Source organism: Octopus bimaculoides, chromosome 15 (assembly GCF_046866305.1).
Source record: "Octopus bimaculoides isolate indiv1 chromosome 15, ASM4686630v1, whole genome shotgun sequence".
In the NCBI taxonomy this organism is placed as follows: Eukaryota; Metazoa; Mollusca; class Cephalopoda; order Octopoda; family Octopodidae; genus Octopus; species Octopus bimaculoides.
Genome location: NC_142942.1, coordinates 17,686,351 through 17,700,722, shown reverse-complemented (window position 1 = coordinate 17,700,722; position 14,372 = coordinate 17,686,351). Strand labels below are relative to the sequence as shown.

Sequence of the window (14,372 nt, the reverse complement as noted above, 5' to 3'; positions counted from 1 at the left end):
TTCCATGCACGCCACCATCTCTGAACCAAAACAATAGAATTCCATACTTCATAGCCCACTCCTGAACAGTCAAGCGACCGACCATCTGGAAACTAAGAAAAAAGACAATAAGAAAATAAGAAATTCCATTAGTGTTGTCTGTTTAAAGAATGTTTTCGTTATGACTTCAGATGTACTAAAAGTTCTATAAGCAATTTCTAAGGCCTAGTTACTTTCCACTCACCCTGTATATTACGTATTACACTTTGTTACATATATACCATTATGTATTACAGTTACACGATGAATATATACATATAATGTTATATATAATGCACACACTCACATACATACGTACATACATACATACATACATGCATACATATATGTATCATAAACTTATGCGTATATATATTCCATATATATATCAATTTATATATTATATTGTATAAAAATGATATACATATCTATAGTATATATATATTTATATTTATAGATATACATACATGCATGCATACATACATACATATCTACATATATATATATATATATACCTTATATTTTGCATATAATATACTGAATTTTACTAATTAAGTATACAGAACAAGAACTGTTTCATTAACTAAGGCACTGTTTTCAAATATGATAATCCACTAACACCAATAGGCACCTAATCTTCCACATCCTCTCTGTACACCAAATCTCACATTTATATATATATATATATATATATATATATATATATATATATATATATATATATATATATATATATATATATATATATATATATATGTATATATATGTATATAAATATATATATATATGTATATATGTGTGTGTATATATATATATATATATATATATATATATATATATATATATATATATATATATATATATATATATATATATATATATATATATATATACATGTATGTATGTATGCATGTATGTACGTATGTATTTGTACATATACATAATCTTCTTTTGGCGTTTATTTGCAACTTTCATCTACCTGTCTCATTAAAAGATGTTTTTCAGCACATATAAACTTCGGATTTATTATTATTATTATTATTATTATTATTATTATTATTATTATTACTACTATAAAGGTGGCGAGCTGGCATAATCGTTAACACGCTGGAGGAAATGCTTAGCGGCATTTTGCCTGTCGCTACGTTCTGAGTTCAAATTCCGCCGAGGTCGACTTTGCCTTTCATCCTTTCGGGGTCGATGAATTAAGTACCAGTTACGCAGTTGATATAATCGACTACCCCTTTCCCTAAAAATTTTCAAGGCCTTGTACCTCGACTAGAAATAATAATAATAATAATAATAATTATTATTATTATTCTGTATTCACACCAAGTTCATATCTGCCTTTTTCTCCTTCTGATGTTGAAAAATATAAGTAAATACCCGTGATGAACTGGGATCATTTTCATTGAATGATCCCTGCCCCTGCCAGATTTTAGGCTTTGCGCATGCCCATGTATGATATTATTATCATTATTATGAACACAATGGGTTGGCAGAGTCAGTAAAATTTTGGACAACTACCTTGTGGTAATTGCTCCAGTGTTTGGCATTTTGAGCTGAAATCCCACCACGTCATTTGAATTTCTGACTTTTAGGGAATTGGATAACTAAAATTTGTAAAGGACCCTGCAAGATGTCTTCTGACTAAGACGGCGAGCTGGCAGAATCGTTAGCACGCCGGACAAAATGCTTAGCGGCATTTCGTCCGTTTTTACATTCCTTGTTCAAATTCTGCCGAGGTCGACTTTGCCTTTCATCCTTTCGGTATTCGATAAAATAAGTACCAGTTATGCACTGGGGTCGATCTAATCGACTTCATTCCTTCCCCAAATTTGAGGCCTTGTGCTTCCAATAGAAAGGATTATCATTATTATTATTATTATTCTGTTTTGAGTTTGAACATACACTAGATACTTTCTTTCTTGTCTGTTCTTGATGTTTCATTATCAATAAAAACAGATCAATAAAGTATTAAAAGATCAAACAAATATATTGATACTTTCCTTCTCTTTTACTCCACGTATTTTTTTTTTTTTTTTTTTTTCATTTCAAAGTTTCAGCTCAGAGCTGCGGCCATGCTGATGCACCGTCAATATTTTTTTCATTATTTACATTTGACGGACATTTGTCCTCATCTTGTTTGTTGTTGACACAACGTTTCGGCTGATACACCCTCCAGTCTTCATCAGGTATCTTGGGGAAATTTCGAACCTGGGGTCTCATTCCTAAGGTATTTTTCGATGTATTAGTATTATTATTATTCAGATCACTACCTGGAATCGAACTCGGAATTTTGGGATTAGTAGCCCGTGCTCTTAACCACTACGCCATATGACCGCGGGTAATTATGTAGTGAATTTTTAGAGCTTATAAATCTAATATTTTCTTATCCTTCCTTAATACCGGTTCCCATATGCTACTCATATCTGCACTCGGTCTGCTTAGGAGATTGTTGTGAAGCAGCACATATGCAACCTCCTAAGCATACCGAGTGCAGATATGAATAGCATGTGGGAACCGGTATTAAGGAAGGATACGAAAATATTAGATTTATAAACCCTAAAAATTCACTGCATAATTTCCCACTGGCATATGGCGTAGTGGTTAAGAGCACGGGCTATTAACTCCAAGATTCCGAGTTCGAGTCCAGGTAGTGACCTGAATAATAATAATAATAATAATAACATCGAAAAATACCTTAGAAATGAGAACCCAAGTTCGAAATTTTCCCCAAGACATCTAATGAAAGCGGGAGGGTATATCAACCAAAACGTGTTAACAGCAAACAAGATGAGGACAAATATCCGTCAAATGTAAATAATGTAAATAATTCCTAATCTCTTAAATATAGAACTGTAACAAAGACTATCACAAAGAAACGCCACTATCCTAAGTTGCCGCGCAGTGGGACCGAACCCGATACCATGTAATTGCGAAGCGAAATTCTCAACAACATCGCAATGCCTGTCAATAGATGAGAAAAAGAAAAAAAAAAAAGATGTCTAATATTGGACAGTTTCATTGGGTGATCTTTTATTTTAGGTACATATATCAACTGGATTGATAAAAAATGCCTCAAAAACAGTTAGGGAAATTACTAAAAAGAAACATGGGTATCCCGAGTAAACGAAACGAATAAGCAAACGTATTAAACATCATTAATTCGTCGTGGGAACAGCATATTTCGTTTTGCAACCATAATAAACAGGGTGGGCGAACAGTAAGTAGGCATTAAACATTGGTAATAAAATCTATATTACTTTTACAAATTTATTGAAAGAAATGATACATGTTCTTTATTACATGGGAAAATGAAAGTAAATCTTCATATTTTACCGTAAGCAACGGTGGCATCAACTAGTTTCCTCAAACGGCCAGGGATGGAATGGACAACCTTCTGAAGGACGTTGACTGGGATATCATTGAGTACCTCCTGAATCCGCGTCTCCAAGTCCTCCAATGTGCGTGGTTTTGTCTTGTACACCTCATCTTTTGTGTAACTCTTTAGGTGAAAATCACATGGAGTCAGATCTGAATTGCAGTGATACTAAAAATTCTATAAGCAATTTCTAATGCCTAGTTACTTTTCATCCACCCTGTACTGTCAAGTATATTAAAAATTTGTTTACAAGTCAACATTGCGTCTTACTTTTGGGTTAGCTATGCGATGTTATGATTTTGAAATTTATTTCTACAGATGTTCTAAAGAGTTCAGGGCCAGCACTGAAATCTATAAAAAATCTGTAGAGATAAACTTAGAAATAAATGTCATTAATAAAGAGTTCTCTTTTTAATAGTTGAGAATCTTGACTTTTGGAAGTTTTTATACTAGCCACATAAAAAAGAAAAAAATTCTTGTAGGAAAAATAATTTGAGTGTAAATACATATTGAAAACTGGTTTTCCACGAGAACGAGGAAAATATAAACGTTTCGGCTTGAGTACGTCATCAATATTGGAATGAGATAGATAGATATAGAAAGAAGGGGGGAAGGAGAGAGAAAGAATGGAGAAATAAGAGAGGGGAATCTACTGGGCGAAACGTGAGCTGGGCAGCAGTCAAGGAGGGGAGATGATCAACGAGAAACCTATACCATTTGAAAACTGGAAAAGTTATGAAAACGGGTAAGAGTCAGTAAAGGGAGATAAGCATTGAGAACACTGGTAAATTTGAAAATGACAGAAGGCAGCGTTGGATGATAACTTTGAGATGTGAGGGACGTGAGACAGAGTGATGCGCCAGATATGGCGTCGATGATTCAACGCTGACTTACTTGACATCAGATGTTTTCACGTTTCTCTCGTTCTTTCTCCATCTCCTTAGTCTCTCTTTCACTCTATGTTTATGTGGTTGAGCATGTTTCTTCATGAATATGGGGACAGAGGAGAAATGTTACTGTTAATCATGTTTAGTTACGAATATTGTAAGATTAGGAAAAGAGGGCGCACTTAATTGATCTGGAAGAAGGGAAAGCACAATAATGGACCAGTAGTATCGTGAGGGGCATTGAAGAGTTTTGAAAAGAGAAAGAATATAGAGAATATTATTCGGAGAAGAGGGCTCACATTGTCTTTGTGTTTGTTGCCCTCGCGGATGGACAACCTGTGTTAGTTTGTTTACGTCTTCGTAACTTAGCAGTCCAGCAAAGGAAACCGATAAAACAAGTACCAGATATTTTTCATATATATATATATATATATATATATATATATATATATATATATATACATACACGATGTCCACAAAGTCTGGGTACAGGGAGTAAATAAAATCATAACATAAACAATTAAATGTAAGAAATAATAATTTCTTAAAGTATGTGTTAATCCCCATGTACCCAGACTTTGTGGACACCCTGCATATATATATATATATATATATATATATATATATATATATATATATAAAATTAGTTCTGGGATCGGTTTGATCGCGTAATTCCTTCAAAGTGGTGCTCCAGTCTGGCCATTGTCCAATACTGAAAGAAATGAAAGAAAAAAACGCTCGCTCGCACACACACACGTCCATACACAGACAAACACATACACACGTCGCGCGAGTATACAATTACATTTGACTTTGAATTAATCGGATTTCGAACTTTTGACACTCATAAATGTAATATGTTACTTCCATTCAGTCTCACACACACATACAAAGAGAGGACAACCTTTACACCCCTGTCTCATGGAAGTAGATTTTTCCTCTGAAGAAAGCACGAAATTTCGCGATAATTCCATTGGATATTGGAGTCGTTATTAACTGCAATCAAAGAGTATTCAGATCTTATATTTTTGTCGGTTTGTGGATATCTTGAAGAGAAGGAAACCGAGAAGCTGGTGTCTAGCAAAGCAATATGGCGTCTTCAAATCTGTCCCCGAATGGCAATGGCGAAAAGTTTTCACCTCGTTTAAGACAGATTTTACGACACGGCTACCAACTATTTCATCATTTTTTAATCGCTTTGCAAGAGTTTATCCGAATTATTTACTGTATCTTTATCGAATTCCCGCTGTTTATCTGTAATTATTAATTTTTATTTCCTTTTATTTGTTTGTTTTATATTTATCACTTTTTCTTTTTTGTCCTTTCTTCATATTTTATTCCTACAAGAATCATTACAAAAGGACCTCCATACCAAAATCCGAAAAGATTTCTAATTTTTTTTTTGTGGGGTGGTAGAAAAATACAGCAGTGATTTCTTTAATCTTCTGCCAGTTTAATTTCTTCTGCTAATCCCCCGCTTTACACCCGTCTCACAGGACGCGGTAAACTCTGATTGGCGAACGTTCAGAATAACGATCAGTATTTTATTGCGTGGGGGTTAGGGTTAGGCATTGAGTAGGGCTTCCGTTTGTGAAAGAATTTTTTCGTAACTTTTCTGTATTACTTTGGCACTAACGCGTGACCCTTTTGGTAATTTTTTTTTCTGTTACAACCCGCTCCAGAGACTTGCTTCTTGCTTAGGGGAAACCTGCGTATCCGTTGATTAAATTATTCGCAATATTTGAATGAAACTTCAATTTCTTAATCCTCGGTAACAGTAATATAACCTTATCTTCGCTGATACTTCATATAGAGCCTATATTATCCTGAGATAGGGATTTTGGTTCAAATAACATCCAAACATGTCCACAGACCACTAAACATGAGCGAAGCATGTCGGGGTAATATTTCTCAGTCTCGTACCTCGACCACATGACTACCTTGTCTTTTAATTTTCACTTTTCGTTTTCTATGACTTAACCAGGAAAGGCGGAACAAATTCCTTTTCAAACATTTCGAGGAATATAGAAGTTAGCTCCAGACTGGATGTTCTGTCCAGAGATTTGAAACGCAGAACTTCGTTGTGAAGACCTTCAAGAGTTACTAGGTGTTAGTGATGGTGTTTTCCTTCTATCATTGGTTACGTATATTACCAATATGGTTGGCTAAAAAGGCGGCGAGCTGGCAGAAACTTGAGCACGTCGGGCGAAATGCTTAGCAGTATTTCGTCTGCCGTTATGTTCTGAGTTCAAATTCCGCCGAGGTCGACTTTGCCTTTTATCCTTTCGGGGTCGATAAATTAAGTACCAGTGAAACGCTGAGGTCAATGTAATCGACTGGCCCCCATCCCTCAATTTCGGGCCGTGTTCCTAGAATAGAAAAGAATATGGTTGGCTAAAGTTCTCGATTCAAATTGCACCGAAACCGATTTCGAATTTCGTTCGTCTATGGATCGATAAGGTATCAGTTTAGAACTGGTATCGGGCTGATTGCTCTGAGTATTTCTCCATTTTCAGGATATTATAATGGAACAAAGAAATTTTCAAATGCTTTGCGCTATTGTTAGAGCATATCTAGAACCTGATAGACCAAAGGTTTAACAACGTATGATCAGAACCTTTCCAAATGTGACAATCCCCATATTTTCCACGCATCTAGAAATGCACAGTACTTTCACATACTTTGTCAGATTTGGCCGATATTTCGGAATTTGATATCCCCCACCCATAAATTTTTTAAAAGGCAGCACATTTCTTTGTACACAGAAAAAAAACTCCATAACTGAGTTAGTTTCAGTACGGAAGATTAGCGTTCGAGTTAAGATTATCGTGATGAAATTTTTCTTGAAAGTTCTTGAAATTCTCTTAAATTGTTTGAAAGGAGGTGGGTTGGATTTAACTACTTCGTATCACGTCGACTTCAAACCTCGGTCAATAAACCTTTGTTTAAAATGTTTTTAAAATGTTTCGACAGGTTCACCCCATTTTCCCCACCGTATTTAAACTGGTTCTTTCTTAGGACTTGTTTCCTCGTAACTTTAGTTTAATACTATCAGGCGTTTGAATAAGATACCAGTTTTTGTATGTTATATTTTCAATGAAAGCTGATAGGAGAAAAATATATGGACACCATTAAAGATTTTTTTTAATAACCAATTACATGCTTACATCATTCGGTCACATTTGTTAAAGAATACTATAGCTTTTGGCTCTTAAAATATCGACCGCATTGTCAGCGCAAGCAACACGATCTGTTGCAGATTAACCATAGTTTGTTGCTTAAAGAAACCTGCGTATCTCTCAATTACCCAGGAGTCCTGCTTTGACTGCATGACTCTGTCGACGCTCAGAAGAATGATCAGGTTAATCCCCAAAAGATTAGTCCAAAACTTAGGGCGTTCCTGTAATTGGAAATCTAATCGCATAAGGGTAATGGATTCGGCTCCAACTTTTTTTTCTTTAACTTTTCTGTTTCGACCACTTATTTAAAGCATCTGCGACTATATACACGTAGTTGGCTCCCTGGAAACTGCTGTTCATGGAGTGTACCAAAGGGAAGAGTTGCTTCTAAGATTTTAATTAACCATTTGTTGAGAAATAGCTATCAAAGAGTGAAAGAGCATAAATTTCCGATTCTTCACCCCCCGCTCCAAAAAGTTTAAAAATAAAATTCCATTTTTATTTTCAATAAACCATTAAAGCTTTCTTTTTTTCTTTTCCAGGTTCAGATATCGTAAAGTATTATTTAAACCGTTATCCATCAATGCGATCCAAAATAAACGTAAGAATTAAAAAATTTTTATTGAATTAAAAAAAAAAAATTTTTTTTCACTGAATTTGGTGTTTACAAACATTCTGAAATAGAAATTCCTGCAAAGCTGTTATACTGATTCTATATTTACTAATTTATATTTAATAGGTCTTGTATGAATTCTTCTGTTCTGTCGAACAAATGTGCAAGAATTTCGGTCGTTATCTTTTCGACAGTGTAGTTGTTAAGACGGCATTATATCGTCTAGAAAACGTCATCAAAACATCAGAAGTCCTCTTGAAAAGATTGCTGAGAGTAATCGACGGCGATAATAGTGTTGTGTATAGATGTCACAGATGTCAGTTCTTGAGTTCGGTCTCTGCTCACAATGATTATGCATCTAGTGAAGATGAGACGGTCCAAATCAGAACACAGAGAGATTGTGGTTTGACCGATGCTGACCATATTACAGAAAACGGCTTGTCTGGTCCGCAGAGGGAAAACCTATCGACTTCTCTAGAAAAAGCTGCCGAAAAAGTATCTAGCGAAACCGCAAATGACGCTGACAAGAGAACTAAAACCGTTGATGGTACTGGACAGGATAGCGAAACAACAGATGTTGCTGGTAACTGGGCAAAACCCGCTTGTAGTGCCGGCAATGACATCGAAACCACGAACGCTTCTGACAGCGAAGGCGGAAACACTGACACAATCCACAACGGTCTCATCAATGCTCATAGAGTAAGTTACTTTTATAACTGGTCAAGTTTCTAACTCTATTCTGAACCTTTTGTTTCCCTCGATCATCTTGTATAAACTAATAAGCCAATAGATTCAATATATATATAATACTAACTTCAGGCTAGTTAAAACCCGTTTGATATTTTAACTTCTAAAGGCAAATTCACTGCAATCACTGGAGAAAAAATTCTCATGGTAAAAGGTGTAAAGACAACTTGTTGCTTACTCTGATGTTCACTGTTTTAGTTAAATCTACGGCTTTGAATCTGCTCTGATTTATCTCTTCGGTATTTCCCATTGAGGAATGATAAAGAGCCAGAAATGCGCCTCTCGGAATCCGCTTGTTCAATATTTATATTTGACGGATATTTGTCCTCATCTTAACACAACGTTTCCGCTGATGTACCCTCCAGCCTGCATCAGGCGTCTTGGAGAAATTTCGAACCTGGGTTCTCATTCCTAAGGTAGTTTTCGATGTTATTATTCAGGTTACTGCTTGGAATCGTACTTGGAATCTTGGGGCTAGTAACCCGCGCTCTTAACCACTGTGCCAAATGCCCACGGGCAAATGGCGTAGTGGTTAAGTGACATGAATATTAATATCGAAAAATGCCTTAGGAATGAGAATCCAGATTCGAAATTTTCCCCAAGACACCTGATGAAGGCTGGTGGGTATATCAGCCGAAGCGTTGTGTTAAGATGCGGACAAATATCCGTCTGCATCCAATGACCGAAAGTGTAAAAGAGACGAAGAAAAAAATCGATCAAAACTAGCTTAATCTGAAAGATGTGAATATACTTCAATTCGGTTAAATAATCTACCATTTTTCTTTAATTCCAGGAAGTCGAAGGCATCGAAAAATTCTTTATCTTATTCTACAAGACCTTCGTTTTGTATCCATTTAACGCTTACGTAAGTGTGACACTTTTCTCTTATTACTTTCGACTGTATTTCTGATCGATCAGACGTATAGTAAACAGCGTTACAAACATGACCACTCCTTTGATTTCTATACAAGATAATACGACGTGATTTTAGTGAGATTTGATTGTTTTCAGTAAATCAAACGAGTTTGTATTCCCCGTTTGCAATATATACATTAAATTCTCTATACATCTGGATTCTTGTATGCTGATTGTGTATAGTCCCAGACCAACCTTGATTGAGAAGGCCTATGACTTTCCAGAATGGGTCATCCCGTATTATTTAATAATTTGATTCCTTCATTGACTTTTCTTCTAGGTGGCAGTGTTGCATTTCATCCGAAACGTAACTTTTGATGCCAACGACTACTGTCAAAAATTGGGTCCTATAACCTCCTCGGGTCGCAAAATTGTAAGTATAACAAGGTATTTAAGAGAATGAGATTTCTAGTGAATGTTGTGGGTGCTAGTGATTGGTAGAGTTATGTCTATTTTACTAGTTTCAGTTATGTCTGTGCCCATACTGGGGCACTCTAACAGATTTGGTTGATCGCATCGACCAGTACGTATTTTAAAATTTTATTAGATCGAAAGTCTAAAATATCATTTGAAAAAAACGATAAAAAACTTGAAACATTGGTTTATATCTATAATCATAAACACGGACGAGCGCATACGATGAGCTCTCTCAATTTTGTTCAACTAAATTTTACTAAACGATATTGATCTTTTTGTTTCTCAGGTATCGCCTCGTCGCATGATCCGAAATAGATTTCTCTTACAATTGAAGAAAATGACGAATGAAGTTGTAAATTTGGCTGCCGCAGACGATCGCTTTAAACTGTTTCTCGCTGAGACTGGTAAATCCATTTTTGAGTTTATTAACTGGTGTGGTGGTCTCAATTGCTTTAGGAAAATGGTCTCGATATTTTTTAAGGTTTTTATTTTTTTGTCTGTGAGCCGGCAGAATCGTTCGCACGCCGAGCAAAATGCTTTACGTTCTGAGTTCAAATTCCACCAAGGTCGTCTTTGCGTTTCCATTTTAAGGTCGATAAAATAAATCTGGGGTTGATGTAATCGACTTATCCCCTCCCCCGAAATTACTGGCCTTGTGCCGAAATTTGAAACTAATATTTTTAGGACTATTTTTAACCATATTTCTGTACCAAAATCTGTTTTCAAATGTATCGCCATGCTTATTCTTATTGGCAGACCTAACACACCACTTGTAACTTGGAATGCTTGCTCACTCAATTCTGTCGCAGACTTTGTCTACACCACAGGCCTCGTCTCGGTGTTTCTCTGGTTGCCTGACTTTCAGACTAGAGGGTATCTTGTCTGATTTCATCAGTCTGGAATGGTGGACTGTCACATCCTATCTCTCACTCCGGAGCTAATTTTTTCTTTCTTCATAGAAAATACCAAGATTCCCAAGATTCTTATCCAATACAAAATATTGCAAAATTCTGCAACAAACTAAAAATCATTCTTATTCTAAAAATTTAAACTTGGCAACAAGGTTTAAAATTGATTACCATGATGAACTTCATCGGTTGTTTTATAAATCATTTCCAAAAGTAACCACCTTTTTAAAAGTGATTAGATGTGAAAAAACTGAAACCTTGTGGTCTCTCACATCCACTTTACAATGTCATTCAAAAAATAATCACATCATCACGGGATTACAACTTAATTATATGTTCAATTAAAAACAATGGATAAACATAACATTTGAAAGTAATTTTGAATGGTAAGTTTAAGACAGTAGGATGTAACATGGGGGAAACTTGGCTGGTCTTCGTTGGTTGCGCGACTACATGACTCTTTTACCACATAAAACATGTAGCTACATAAATTTTCAATGAAATAGGTGCAGAATTTCTAATAGGCATTTAAAGTCTTTCACAAACTATGCTATCTTCAGTCTGCATACTTCATATTCTCATTCGATTTTTAGTGTATGAATACTTCTAAATTTTAATTTACATTTGTTAATCTGTTTTAATTTTCGATAACGTAATTTCCGATAATAAATCGGAAGAAAATAATGGGAGATAACTTCCGTAATATAATTGAATGCAGTGTGGGAGTTGTCCCATCTTCGGCAATTCGGCGTTTATTGTAATCAACCGGTGTAGGATGTAAACATACGAAAAACGTCGGTGCTACCCGAACGCTGTCCCTTTTAAAAATTCCTGAACCACGTTAGACATCTTAGCACTTTTAAAGCCAAATAAGATGAAGCGAACCAACAACTGTTAAGCAGTCGCTATATATCTTTTAAAAAGTTGAGATCCTAGTTGAAATCTTCTCTTTCTCCTATATTTCACAGGTGACTTGATAATTAACTGCAACCAATCAACTTCACGAAAAAGGAAGATTTCACTGGATGACTTGGACGCTTGCAGTAGCAGCAGTGGTGATCCGGATTACGTGGTGGGTATATTATTATTATTATTGTGGCGAACTGGGAGTTGTTATCGCGCCGGATAATATGCTGAGCGGTATTTTATCCATCTTTACGTTCCGAGTTCAAAGGCCGCCTTTGCATTTCATCCTTTCGAGGTCGATAAAATACCAGTTAAGTACAGGTCGATATAATCAATTTACCCCATTCCTTCAAAGAACTGTTGTCCCTGTACCACAATTTGAAACCATTTGCATAAGACGGCGAGATGGCACAATAGTTACCGAGCCATTTCTTCCGGTTCTAAACGTTCTGACTTCATATGCTGCCGAAGGCCGACTTTGCCTTTCATACTTTTATGGTCGATAAAATTATAACCAGTTCAAGCATTGGGATCGATGTCACTATGTCCTCTCACCCAAAATTCAGTCCTTGTGTAAAGAAAAGAAAAACAACAAAAGGTTGCGTGTTAGGACTCGTTTTCTGTTAAATTTCCTTAGGATATTTATTTTTGCTCTTTACGTTCTGTATTCAAATCTCAACGAGATCAGCTTTACCTTTCAGATAACTTGGGGTCGATAGAATAAAGTGCCAATCAAATGCTAAAGACAACCTTTTTTTCAAACACATTGGGGTCAGCTTAAATGAGAAAGCATTCCAATCTGTTTTGCACCTTTATTTCATGTGAATAACTTCATCCAGCTTCTACTTCGTTTATTATTAAGAGAAATATGGTGAGATGGAATGAAGCCTCGGTTTAAATGAGAAAAGAAACTAAATGCGTTGAGTACATTTTTTTCTCTTGTTTGTACGCGCGCACACATTCGCGCATATACATTTGTGAAAATCGGTGTGACTAACCTCCCCGCACAGATTGGTGCCTTTTCCTCACTAATTCAGCCTTTTTCTTCAAATTGATTTTTTCTTCGCTCTAATTTCTTTTTTACAAATTAGTGTTTGTATCTGGCAATGTTGTGTATTTCACTAATTTATCTGAGAAATGGAAATTTTTTTTTCTCTCTTTAGCCTGAAATACCATATTCGGATTTGGAGTCTGAAAGTCTTTCAGAAGAGGATTTTTCTGGTGAAGATGATGAAATTGAAGATTGCGAAGTTCCTCAAGATACCCATGGAGCTGAAACCCAAACAGATGGCGTCAAGCATGCTAAAGACTCGAATAACGGTGTTAAAGATTTCGATATCAAGAATAAAATAAACGATATTAAGGATATTGAGAATAAGATGAATGATGCACGGGATGTGGAGAATGAAACGAACGAGGATGGGGAGAATGAAAAGAACGAGAGTGTGAAGAATGAGGGTGTGAGGAATGGGGAGAATGAAATGAATGAGGATGGGGAGAATGAAACCAGTGAGGGTGTGAAGAATGAAACGAACGAGGGTGTGAAGAATGAAATGAATGAGGGTGTGAAGAATGAGGTGAATGAGGATGGGGAGAATGAAATGAATGAGGGTGTGGAGAATGAAATGAAAGAGGGTGTGAGGAATGGGGAGAATGAAAAGAATGAGGATGGCGAGAATGAAAAGAATGAGGATGGCGAGAATGAAATGAATGAGGATGGGGAGAATGAAACGAACAAGGGTGTGAAGAATGAAATGAACGAGGGTGGGAAGAATGAAATGAACGAGGGTGGGAAGAATGAAATGAACGAGGGTGGGAAGAATGAAATGAACGAGGGTGGGAAGAATGAAATGAACGAGGGTGGGAAGAATGAAATGAACGAGGGTGGGAAGAATGAAATGAACGAGGGTGGGAAGAATGAAATGAATGAGGGTGTGAAGAATGAGGTGAATGAGGATGGGGAGAATGAAATGAACGAGGGTGTGGAGAATGAAATGACTGTGAATGGTATTCAAGCAAGCAATATTTGTGAAACTGATAGTCCGGGAAAAGAGGTTATTCTACAGAACAATGGTAAGAAGACGGCTCCAGTTTCGGAAGAGGTTGACTAAGAATTATAACGGGCTCTGAAATGCAAAACAAAAATGAAACAGTAAAAATGTCGGTTCAGTTATTTGAAGGAAGGACCGTTAAGCTTGACACTATTGCCTTTATTCGTAACGATGATCCAATATTATTATTATTAGCCAACATAAGCCTTTTCTTTGTTTTTATTTGTTAATGAGCATTTTATCATCACTCTTTATAAACCTTGTCTTTTTTTTTTCCTTCATAAATTACCTTTTTGTCTAATAAAGATTTAATAAACGTTCAGAACTCGTTTAGAGTACAATCCTT

At 35.9% G+C, this 14,372-nt stretch overlaps 1 protein-coding gene across 1 annotated transcript; it reads left to right on the top strand.

Moving 5' to 3' along the window:
• The first annotated feature begins 5,306 nt into the window (after positions 1-5,306).
• On the top strand, positions 5,307-14,351 carry LOC106875055 (uncharacterized). Its single transcript, XM_089363486.1, has 8 exons — positions 5,307-5,546; positions 8,012-8,070; positions 8,209-8,781; positions 9,623-9,694; positions 10,025-10,117; positions 10,448-10,565; positions 12,038-12,141; positions 13,139-14,351. Exons 1-8 carry the CDS (start codon positions 5,381-5,383, stop codon positions 14,084-14,086), a joined length of 2,133 nt encoding a protein of 710 aa, XP_089219612.1. The 5' UTR covers positions 5,307-5,380; the 3' UTR covers positions 14,087-14,351.
• The last annotated feature ends 21 nt before the right edge of the window (positions 14,352-14,372 follow it).

Bases quoted from the DNA above. Each gene is read 5' to 3' on its own strand.
- LOC106875055 (XM_089363486.1), top strand. From the start codon at position 5,381: ATGGCGTCTTCAAATCTGTCCCCGAATGGCAATGGCGAAAAGTTTTCA. The intron at 8,782-9,622 runs GTAAGTTACTTT...CTTTAATTCCAG, and splicing joins GTCTCATCAATGCTCATAGA to GAAGTCGAAGGCATCGAAAA. The intron at 10,566-12,037 runs GTAAATCCATTT...TATATTTCACAG, and splicing joins ACTGTTTCTCGCTGAGACTG to GTGACTTGATAATTAACTGC.